General features: G+C 37.0%; 1 protein-coding gene across 1 annotated transcript; it reads left to right on the top strand.

Moving 5' to 3' along the window:
• Positions 1-692: 692 nt before the first annotated feature.
• rdgBbeta (cytoplasmic phosphatidylinositol transfer protein 1) lies at positions 693-6,496 on the top strand. The gene is made up of 8 exons (XM_017633838.1): positions 693-968; positions 1,017-1,097; positions 1,199-1,347; positions 1,430-1,518; positions 4,855-4,862; positions 4,952-5,023; positions 5,092-5,224; positions 5,295-6,496. Exons 2-8 carry the CDS (start codon positions 1,047-1,049, stop codon positions 5,567-5,569), a joined length of 777 nt encoding a protein of 258 aa, XP_017489327.1. The 5' UTR covers positions 693-968; positions 1,017-1,046; the 3' UTR covers positions 5,570-6,496.
• The last annotated feature ends 5,637 nt before the right edge of the window (positions 6,497-12,133 follow it).

Here is a 12,133-nt window from a genome sequence, read left to right as displayed (position 1 = left end):
CAAAGAACGTAAATCTATAAGAAGAGACATATGTAAGTACGTACGCATATTGGAATGAATGTAGATATCTTTGGAAGGAAATCGCATGTGAATATTTGGACAAATTATTTATTATTATTATTATTGTTATTTAATTTATTGATTGTAAATGTATATTTTGGTGGGTAATTTCATTCATAATTATTACTTTACAACTTCCATATTAAACAAGAAGTTTGTAAAGGTCATGTATAGCGCATGCACTTAATTTACTTACATTTGTTTAAAATTATAAGATAAATTAATTTATGCACATGCACATGCAAATCGTTAAATGCCTTCGGCAAATAAACAAAAAGAGTTGCGGCCATTTTGTTTTGTCATTTCATTTCTTTATTTCTATCATCAATCACTTTTTCTCCACGTTCTTTGTCGCCGCGAATCCAAATGTGCGGCGAATTCATTTACGAAACTTGATGTCAAAACGGACGCGAATTCCTCTTGCAAACCTTCTAGACTTACTCGCCACACTTCAGCGAGTTGTCTCTTCTTATAGATTTACGTTCTTTGTTACATATATGCCTTTCAGACTTCACTCGCTGACTTTAGCGAGTTGTCGCTTATAGATTTACGTTTGTTGTCTTTGATAAGATCCTGAACAGCCCTTTTATTTTTCAGTGTTGAGGGATATTGGCCGCTGGCAACTCTCCAGCCATCAAAACGATACAGTGGCTGTCAAATATTTGGTTGGGACCAAAATGCACTACCGGAATCGGTTAAGGACCAAATAGACAACAATTGACGTCAAAATAAGCATCTGCTCCCTTTTAAATTGCACCCGCATGCAACCCTAGCAGCTGACAATGGTTATAAAAGAGCGATTTTTGTTAAAAGACACAGACGTACGGATGGGGATGTTGGTCATTAGAGGAGCTGTTAAAAGCGCATAGGATACGTTAAAGGAAGGAAGGGCAATAAAAATATATTTTGTAATAGAGTGCTAGAAAAAATTTAATTAACAACAAATAGATATTTAGCTCTAACGCACGTGTGACTGGCACAGCAAAATGGTCTTATGCAAGGAGTATCGCATTTGCATGCCGCTCACAGTAGAAGAGGTAAGTGTGGACTGCTTATTAAATATTGTGCTGTTCCACAGTAAAGTACACCCTTTTCAATGTATGTACATATTTGAATAATGCATCTGTTATTATTTTAGTATCGTATCGGACAGCTGTATATGATTGCGCGCCACAGCTTGGAACAATCGGGTGATGGCGAAGGCGTTGAAGTTGTGGAGAGCTCTGAATGTGAAGATCCTGCTCATGGCAAAGGCCAATATACAGAAAAACGCATACATTTGTCAAGGTGAGAGGGAAGAGGTGCATATAGTACATACGTGGTAGTGTTAAATAAATAATATAACTCATTTCCTAATTTTTCTCTATAGCCGGTTACCATATTGGGTACAATCTGTTTGCCCGCGTGTTTTTTATATCACAGAAAAATCTTGGAATTACTACCCATTCACAATTACAGGTAACGGCTGAAATGCCCAAGTCATCATTCATATTTATACAACATTTATAATTTTCCAATATATATTTTTTCTACTTAAGTTTTTTCATAGTTTTGCCATTTAATTAAGACGCATTCATTATCTTTTTATTTCATCGTTTGTTTTTACGGCCAGTATGCCATTAATAATCCACCCAACCACCTGTCGGTTGTAACGTACATAAGCATCTGCATACATACATAGTATATATGCACATATTTAGTTATACATAGAAATACGTGGATAAAATGTGTTCCTTCTCGTAAACCTATTTATAGTACAAATATTAAATGCTACCCGCCCACTCATTACCTCTTTTTTCACGCTATTCATCCGCACCAAAGTGTGTGGCATATTAAATTGTTTTGTATTTTAGTTGAATGATGCGCTAACAATTTAATAAATATACTCATGAGCTTGCGCATTTTAGTTCCGTTCCGAATTCCAAATTTTAAATAATTAATAACACTTGCATCATTCCCATTAAAAACTTACTATTCCTAGGTACACGATAGTAAATTCTGTTTTTAAACAATACTTGATAATCACGAAGGGCATTCATTGCATGCTCACTTAAAAATAGCTGAAACTCAATACTTATGGAGGGGGCTCGCGTGTTTAAAGCTTTTAATAGCAGTAATTCGATACAAACGTGTGTCATAACATTTCCTGATACAGGTGTTTCAAACACTTCCTTGCCTTTAGTTCCGGTAATTTATGGCTTTGGTACTGCCGACGTTAGCTAAACACGCAAAATGTGGGTGGTATGTCGGCGCCATTTTTACACACTTTTTGCCCTAAACTGTTGGGTGCGAATTGGCACATTTATGCGTCCCTAATCTGTATCGTTTGAGACATTCTGCCGGAAGTTTGCATATATTTACATACATATCGTCGTTTAAAGTACAAAACCGCGTATCAAGAAAATTCCAAGATTTTGTAGGAGGGATTAAGGCTAGTCCTATTTCAAAACGATTTTCTCTTGTATCCCTAATTATCTCTTCTTCTTATATCTAAGTATCGATATTAGGGATAAATGGATTAGGGCTTGATGCCAAGAGCTTCCGGTGAGCAAATATTTTTTTGACACAAATGTCAGTTACGCGGTCTTGCAGAATGACGATTCGCGGATTTGTACTTTAAACGACGATATGTGAATGACGCAGCATCTGTCGCCTGCCTGAATGCGCTCTACAACAATTAATTGCATGCAATATAAATATACATAAAAAAAAAAACTATACATCCAAGGGCTTATCGCGCACAAACACTTGTGCACAAATGTTTTCATTTTCTTCTCTTAGATATGGTATTAAAACGCTTTCGTTTTTAATGAAGCTAAAGTGCATAAACTACATAAGTACGCAGTCAAAAACAGTGTCAACAAACTCACAATTGATATGAGTCGGCATGTTTACATTCAAAGACATACATACAATACAAAATAATTGATTACACTAGTTTACAAATATTTAATTAATGAATTGTAACTCTTCATAGTGATATTTTTGTAATTTAATTTGGTTTTGCAGAATACAGATATGTGTGTATGTAGTATGTGCATGTATTCATATACAACACATAAGATAATTTAGTTAGGGCTTGTTAAGTGAAGCCATTCTAAAAATCTTACCCAAAAGGGACCGCTTGGCTGCATGTCTTCTAGGAGCACTTTTCCTATTTAGAATTTCCGCGAGAGTATAATTATATTCAGCCTTATCATGTGTTTCATTTTCCCCGAACCGGTTCACTTTTCACTCTTGGTTTCCATGGTTTTACTATGGGCGGATGACAAATTTTCGGGTGATTTTTTTTTTCAGGCGAAACTCAGGATAAGGCAGATTATTTAGCATTTTAAATGAATTTCATTATGCATACTAAATTAGAGAAGTATTGTTTTTATGAATTAAAGAAGCAACTTCAGAAGAACTCCTCCAAAATGCCTTCTGAAGTTCGTCCTTCAAGAGCCCTTCTGGAAGCCCTTCTATGGTTTGCGAAAGCAGAAGTCCTTCAATTTGTGTTACTCCCTACAAAACAGATTAAAAGAAAGAAATGCAAGGTGGAATATCAGGAAGGCCTTTTAGAAAGGCTGTTAGCTCCTGTATCATACGAAGTTTTAGAGATAGAAGCTTTCTGGTTCCTTTTGCAGTTATTGTTGAAAAAAAACCAGAAAAATTTATCATATTGTTCGCCAGCGTTCTGTAATCATTAAATTTTTTTGTAAACTAGTGTTATTGAACAGCATTCATATATGCACAGCGCGGCACTTAGTTGTTAAGTCGCTTATTGCCTACATTTTATCTGGCACTTAATATTCACTAACTGTTTTCCTATCACTGACCCATTATCAGTGTACAATAACATTGCTTAGTGTATAATATATAACTCCTAGCTGGCGCGAATACTTGTTCATGATAAGCTGATGTTAATTAAGTTTTTTTTTGCAAATGTTTTCGTAGAGTGAATCGGCGATTAAATGCACAAAAGTATGGACTTGCAATAAACTATATGCATATAGCACATTACGAACGTCGTTGTTGTTGTTGAAGCAGCGCGCCACCCGCAACCCAATTGTGTTTTAGGGCTGCGCTGAAATATGGGCCATTGACTGGGTTTACCCGAGTGGATCTGGTATTATTTATAGTTATTTCTGCCATGGTTCTGAAACACCACTGTACGGGTGCTTCTTTGCCCCATACTGATCAGTTTCCTAAAAATTAAATATTGCTAGTTACAAGTATATCTGACTATGAGTATACTCTACACGAGGCGGTTTTAATAACTCTAAGGGCCAGTTTCCAAGTGCCAGTTTAAGCTTAGATTAAGTGAACTGAGTTTAAACAGTTGGCAGACATTTGATTGGCTGATCTTAGTTTAAACCAGCCAGATCGGGCGTTTGAACTGAGCTTAAGCCACGGCCGTGCACTGAAGAACTGGCCCTAAGCGTAATATTCAATACTAGTAAGGTTCTTAGCTGGAAAAGGCCCGATTTGGGAGTGTCTACCGTTAACGACAGCCACCATACTTTGTTTTGTTTTCTTAAGTTTGTTTTGTGGTCATCTTTACATATTGCACGTTTGCTGGAAGAATGTCATAACCCAAAATATCGAAATGGCGAGTCATCCTTAACTAAAAAAAAATGCTTGGGTTATGACGTTCTTCCAGAAAACATGGTTTCTTTCATTTCATATTCATTCCGCACTCTATTGCATCTTCATCATATACATACCTCCCTTGTTTTGCCCTATTTTAAGAAATAATTTATTTAATTTTTTCCATGCTCGTACACCTGTTTTAACGTCTTACGCCAACTATAGAATACACAGTAAGTATAATTGGATAAATTCACCTCAATTAGTCTAAAAATAAACTCGTTTGTTCTATATACATACAAATGTACATACATACTTGCAGTGTTCCTTTGTGCCCATGTTGAGCATATCAATCAAAACCAAATACGAAAATAATAATGGCTGTTCGGAAAATGTAAGTATTATTAGCTTTAAATTAGGTATTAAAAAGTATTTAAAGGTGTATTTTTACCCCCATTACAGTGCCTTGGCCTCAGCAAGGAAGAGCTGCAGACACGTTTACTAGAGGAAGTTGATATTGCTTTCGATGTGCTCTCCAACCAAAATCATTACAAAAAAGAAGAAGATCCAAAATTTTTCAAATCGGAGAAAACAGGTATGTAATTATTTCAATATCTGCTTAAATTATCCTAATTATACATACATTTGCCTTCACCCATTACCAGGTCGCGGTCCACTCATCGAAGGTTGGCGCGGCGATACTAAACCCATTATGTGTTCCTACAAGCTGGTAAATGCTTCCTTTGAAGTTTGGGGTTTCCAAACAAAAGTCGAAGACTTCATACAACGCAGCATACGCGACGTGCTATTGCTTGGACATAGACAGGCTTTTACATGGATTGACGAATGGTATGGCATGACGTTGGAAGATGTGCGCGCGTTTGAAAAACAAAAACAAGCTGAAACAAATGAGAAATTAAAAGTAGCCGGTGATAACTAAAGCGATGAACACAAAAAATGTAACAGATTGTTGAAGCAGAACAGGGGAAAGGGGGAAGTGGGCGTGAGTTTCAGTAGGAAGCTCAAATAAAATATATATGTATAAGAGTAGAATAGAGGTAGAGAGTTGTGCAGCGGGCATTAAAAGTCATAGCATAGAATACAGTCTGTATAAACAAAGCTTAATGAAATCTCAAAAGCTTCATTAGCAGTAAAATAATACACAATAAAATTACTCAGGAAACATGAAAATATCTTCTAAATATTGAGCTTAGCCCTTATAGTCATGTTATGTAAAGCAAATTGTTTCAAATTACTTTTATATATACATACATACATATGAACCGTTTAGTTTGAAAGTGGCATACCTGAACGTGACGGGTTTTCGTTCAACTTCATCAAGCAAAGGTAAAAGGTTTTTTTCATTAGTTTATGACGATAGGCCGATTTACAGATGCGTTCGGTTACAAGTAGCCCCCGTCACTTAAGCACAGGAGGTACGAAGTGGCTAATGCCACTTTCAAAATAAACGGCTCTTATGTTCATATTTGTTGTTCAAAAACAAAAAAACAAAAACGTTTAAAAATTTGCCCACTTAACTGCACACATTTATCAACAAACAATTTTTTCTGCTTCTGCAAAACTAGTTTTGAAAGCGGCGAACTGCTATTTTTGAGTTATTTTTACTCTATTCCTAAAACAAATACTTTTCTTAGCCAATTTAAAGCGTTATGTAACAAAAAAAAAAGTGTATTTAAAAGTATGCACACTTTTATGTTTGTATGTGCATACTAATTATATGTGCGCAATTAGTAAATACCAACTACTAATCTTGTACAAAGTTCAATTAATTTACCTCCAAAAACACACAAGAATTGAAAGAAAGTGTATTTAATAAGACACAAATACAAAGACATACTAAAAAGAACTCAAACTTAGTTTCAATAAAGGAGAATAAGTAAAACTTCAGAGTTTAGAAATACATAACAAACTAGAATTGATTGGAACGGAGTTGTGGGTGGCCGGATTGTACTGAAGGCCTAAGGAGGGGATGTAGAAGATGGGGATATATAAGTGGGTCGTTCCCAATAAATCCGCCCCAAAAAATATACCGTCTAAGTCTGCCGAACGCCGAACAGCGGCAGATAAAATGTTCTGTTCTATCCTCATTTTCCAAACAAGATGTACACAGTGAATCGTCGATGATACCCATGGTGGACATAAGTCGTCGTCATGAATTGTCCCTCGTAATCACGATGCCTAAGAAGGAATTTTGCCTCCATCCTGTCAGGCCTTTTCAGGAAACACTTGGTTGATTTGCGGCCTCCATATGTACTACACCAAGAGCTCGAATGAGTTTTATTAATGAAATCCTTGAATTGGCTTTGGTCCCATTGGACGCACCAGAGAACTGCAGTTCACAAATTCATCAGCCAGTTCGTTGCCTTGAACACCACACACGTTGAAACTAATTCCATTTTTCAACGGAGTTCAACTTCAACTTACATTCATAGACTATGTTTGAAGAGACGCGAGCGGTTTCCTAGGCTTTTAGAGTAGTTCGTTGTCACTGCAGACTCTGATTTTATGTTATGGTTCTATGCCAGCATACTACACCAGAGTACGTGATGATAGGTCTGACTAAATCTATGAATATCCAGAATACCATAATCGGTCTCAGACCCCAGGTCTTACTAAAGGTTCTCCGACTCTGGCCGAAGACTTTGAGCACCAGATTTACCTTCAGCTCGACGTGAGTTTTCCATGTCAACTTCGTATCTATAGTTGCCCCTATGATAGGTTGTGAACTTTCAATTTACTTTTCCGCGTAAACAAAACTCGGGGTGTCTGGGTGGAATTGATAGAATAAACTACTTCAAAATTAATGATCGCTAGAAAGCACCGAACAAAACTGAAAAGCTCCCAAGGAGTACATTGGTCTCTGTACCGTGGGGATAAAAAACCTTTTCTTTCTCATATCTGCTTAAGTGCCTCAGAATGTACGTTAGATGAATACTACTAACAGTTTACAATGAAAATCACGGATGTTTTACATTCAACTAAGCTCCAAATATTGTATATAGTATCAACCCTACCGATTGTAAACGAAAATTTAACTCAGCGGCTAGCGTTGCTGTTATTGCACATCGTAGTTGCGGGTTCGATCCTACTGAGGTCTAGAAAAGAAGTTTTATGAAGAGATGTGGTGATCTCAGAAATAGCGGCTATAACTTTTTCCTAAAAACAAATCGTGGTATCAAGCTCAATAATACTGTTGAAATTTACCTTACCATTGGAATCATATTTTCGACTTGAGAACGAGTTCTTCGAGGCGCTTAACTAACTCCTTATATTTATGTATAAAAGCTCTTCTGATGACAAATCACTTTCAATTAGGGCTGATGATACAGATAGCTTGTTTTCGTGACCCGAGTCATAAAGATATCCAGGTGGAAAATAGTAGTGTGGCAGCTAAAGTCCGTGCTCAGGCCAAAAAAATTATCTTTGAAATGTCGACGACAGGGCTCACCGTAAAGGAGTCCGGAAAATGTGACGACCAAGAGTTGGATTTCCTGTTCGCTACGGAAGAACAAATGACAGATACAATCTCTCAGTTTGAGCGCTATGTAGCGGAACCTGTGTGGTGGCGCTCTAGAGGACACTCCCTCGATGCGGTTGCGTCTGTGGCGAAGAGATATCTAGGCATTCCCACCGCTTCAGCAAGCTCAGAAAGACTCTTCTCTACGGAAGTAAATATTGTAAGATAACTTGCTAGCCTTCTTGCATCAAAATAAAAACTTGTATTGATAATGTAATTATTTTATTTACATAATTATTAAAACTTGTTATGATGGTTACAACAAAAAAAAATATCGTGTTTTCACTGAGTCAATCTAACGTTTTTTTTTGCCTGATAAATGGAATTTGGAGGTCTTGGCGAATGGCATAGTTTGTGACATACCAATAAGCATTAGCAACACTTCATAGGGCCTTATTTTGATACCGCTATAATATTTCTATGTTTGAGTTATCGCAGTACCCCATAGTTGCATAGCGTATGTTCAAATCGACTTCAGCAAAACTTTGTGCAGAAGAATTTTGTTTTCTAAACTCAGCTCAGATTTTGCACCAAGCAGCCAGTACATTCTTAATGTTTTTAATGCAAGTTGACTTTTTTCGCTTTAATATACAATTTCCACGAAAACCTGCAACGAAGATGAATTCCCAAGTAATTGACTTGATTGATAAATAAGGTTGCAAATGATCAAATGAAAATGCATCTTAATACGAAGAGTCTCCACACAAATATGCTTATGATTTCATTATTAGTGCTACATGGCGTATGAGTAACATTCTTATAAAAATGAAATTTTTAATACTTCTACAATTGTAAAATTATTGCTACTACCTTTAGACCCGGGTGAAATCATCAGCTTTACTTTCAATTCATATATTGTACATATAGATTAATTTGACTAACGAATGAGTTTATCAAATTAGAGCACGAATGTGTAAATCATTCAATCATAGGTCAAACATAATCACTACTACAAGAACAATAATATGGCTTCTGTGATTAAGACGATATTCCTATTCAGAAAATAAAAAAATACGTATTTAATAATAATTAAAAATATAATCTGTAGAAAAGCTTGCTGCCGCTTAATGAGTATATTGGCTCATATTTATTCCGAAATAATAGAGAAGGCTTTTAGAAGTAGTTTAATGGCAATGCCATCTGGTTTGGTTTCTGGCAATCGCTTTGATTTCCTTCCATCGGCGTTTCAGAGGGCCTGCTTTGGCCGATTAGGGATACCAATCAATGGGCTTTCTTATTTACGAAAGGACTGACCTATCCACTTCCATTTATGTCTTACTTCACTTCACTTATCGCAGACGTTAAGGTCACTGGTACTTTACCTGATTGAACCTCTACTTATTCATATTCGACACAGACATACCCAACACATGCTCGGCTTGTAAAGGTTTCCCACATGACACCAACCATCTCTTCACTTGCTCCCTTAAGCCCACGCAGCTAACAGCCCTCTCCCTTCTGTTGGACTCCGTTGAAACAGCACACTGATAGATTACCCAATTTAGGCAGGGCTTTGTAATGCCAATGCAACAAAAAATTGTGGACGAAAAAGATTGCTCAACCATTTTGCCATCCCAGTTGGTCTTCTTGAGGACTTTTAATTTCTGTGTGGATAAACTTAGAACATAGTAAATATTGCGGGTTGGTGAGATTTGTCACAAATCTTTTGTGTGTTCGACCACATTCGAGCCCCGTCTGGAGACGATGAAACGGTGTTGCACACCTTGTGTGATTGTCGGGCATTGGTCATGTATTCCAAATATCTTGGAGGGAGCTCTGTGGTAACTTGGAGGGATCAAACGACGAGAAAATGCTAAGGAAACTCCTAACCAAGATTCCCAGAACGCCTAGCCTGATACGTAAGAGTTGCGAAGACTGAACCAATTGGACGGAGAAATCGCTAGAAGACCTGATCCGGGATGTGTGGACCCGACAGACTTCTATAGCGGGAGAACGTTATAATTTCATTCAAAGTAAAATGGGAAATCACTAGTTTTGAGCCCTACAAATTCCCGGGAAGGCTAGTTACTTGGTGGTACTATTTTATGATTGTTTCAGACTAGACCATGTGGTGGTATGTGATGAGAAGCGAGGCTTGTTTTTTATGCCCAAGGCAGGCAAGATCACCCCAGTTATCCCAAAGGAATAAGTCTGACTTCATTGTCCCTAAAGACGCTGAAAAAATTTTTGGACAGTCAAATCAAGGGCACTCTGTGGACAGATATCTTCATCAAGGAACTACTTACCTTAATGTTCGCAAGTCCCCTCCCTAATGATGTGCTGAGTCAATACTTTTAAATATTGATCGATATTCGGTACCGTTTTAAAAAGTATCCAATACTCTCGATACTCGGTTCCGAAACATTAATAAATAAAAGCGAACATAGGTCAAAAATATGTAAAAACAGGTTCAAAGGAGACTCGCCTATCAAAACCCGAATGCAGGAGACAATAGAGCTTTTAATACTGATTCAAATAAAAGATGTATATATGTCGGTTCGATGCCATAATGCAGAGAAAACTCTTACTTCTTTGAAGCATTTTTGTTCCAGCTGAATCGGACGATATCATTTTTGTAGGCCTGGGTCAGATTCTGTAACCAGTTAGCGACAATTATCGAATTGGTATCGGTTTTGCTGACGTATGATATGAAATATTTTTACGTCAACAAGTGCGATATCGATCCGAAACTTGTCGCTAACTGGTTACAGAATCTCCCCCCTGAAAGGCTTCTTCATCCGTCAAAGCATTTAACTAAGGTTAAAACTGATAAAATGATATTCCTCTAATAGCGATAAGTTCAAATGTTTTAGCCGATATCATATAAATTAGTAATGAAAGTTTTTTCTAAACTTGAAATGCATATAATAAAGATTTAATGTAAAGAATCGGTATCGGGTACCGAAAAGGTAGGTTTGGGTACCGAAATCTTTTTTAATTATTGGGTGCCGAGCATTGGGTACCGACAACTCAGCACATCACTACCACTCCCAGCAAGAGCAGTGATGGTAACTTTGACGTGACCGTCACGCGTGCCCGCTAAGTTCGGCACATTTTGCTATCACATTCCTAATAGTGAATTGAAAATGCTCCCAGCAGTTTTGTGTACGTGTGATTTTTCAAATCAATTAGTTTGCCTGCTTGCACATATATGAAAAGATTAGCTTGACTACTTACTCACATCTGAAAGATAGCTCGCACGAAAAAACAATAAATGAAACTTCAATCAAAAATTATTACAGGTGTGTTAATAGCACCATAAAATTTGCGTTTGTGGTAATGGTGGGATAGTAAGCTGCTATGGATGCGCAATGTTGAGGAATGGGGAAGCTTCAGAGCCTCGCGGCACTGTGCATTACCGGAGCGCTGAAGTCTACTCCAACTACTGCTTTAGAAACAACCTCGGTTTACCGCCCATTGAACAACGCCCTATCCCGGATTTTGGGCTAAAACGCCCTATCTCAACTGAAAATATATTGAAAATACGTATGTTGAAATATGGCGTTCTTGAACCGAGTTCTCAAATAGGGCGCTTTTCAATCAAATTTTAAGATAGGGCATTTTCGAACTGGCTACCGAGATAGGTCGATTTTCCGCTCAGCCGTTGGGATGTACATACATATGAATTTTATATCCATTTAAAATCAATTTCTTCTTTTTCAGATTTGCGAATTAAGTTTCTTTCTTCTCTTTCGCCTTGATATTTTCAATTTTATTTTTTTGGTGTGAATATTTCTCCATCGCGCAATGGTAATTTTTCCTCAAAGTCATATTTGAGTCATAAAGCAATCGATAATTAATTAAATAAATATTATCACTTTGTTGTTGTTTACAACTTCACTATGCCAAATGAATATTGAATACAAAGTGTGCAAGGTGTTAATAAAAATCATATTTGTATGCATACATACATATGTACCTACACTGTGAACAATTAATTCAAGCGGACGATCTTAAAGAACCCAA

Source organism: Rhagoletis zephyria, unplaced genomic scaffold, assembly GCF_001687245.7.
Source record: "Rhagoletis zephyria isolate East Lansing unplaced genomic scaffold, Rhagoletis_zephyria_1.1 Rzeph_scaffold_00107, whole genome shotgun sequence".
Lineage (NCBI taxonomy): Eukaryota > Metazoa > Arthropoda > Insecta > Diptera > Tephritidae > Rhagoletis > Rhagoletis zephyria.
Note: the sequence above shows the minus strand (reverse complement) of the source record. Positions and strands in the feature narration are given on the sequence as shown.

What these genes read in the sequence shown, in the direction of transcription:
- rdgBbeta (XM_017633838.1), top strand. Translation starts at nt 1,047, where the DNA reads ATGGTCTTATGCAAGGAGTATCGCATTTGCATGCCGCTCACAGTAGAA. An exon ending in TGCCGCTCACAGTAGAAGAG is followed by an intron (nt 1,098 to 1,198) that starts GTAAGTGTGGAC and finishes TTATTATTTTAG; the next exon opens with TATCGTATCGGACAGCTGTA. An exon ending in TTTCAAATCGGAGAAAACAG is followed by an intron (nt 5,225 to 5,294) that starts GTATGTAATTAT and finishes ACCCATTACCAG; the next exon opens with GTCGCGGTCCACTCATCGAA.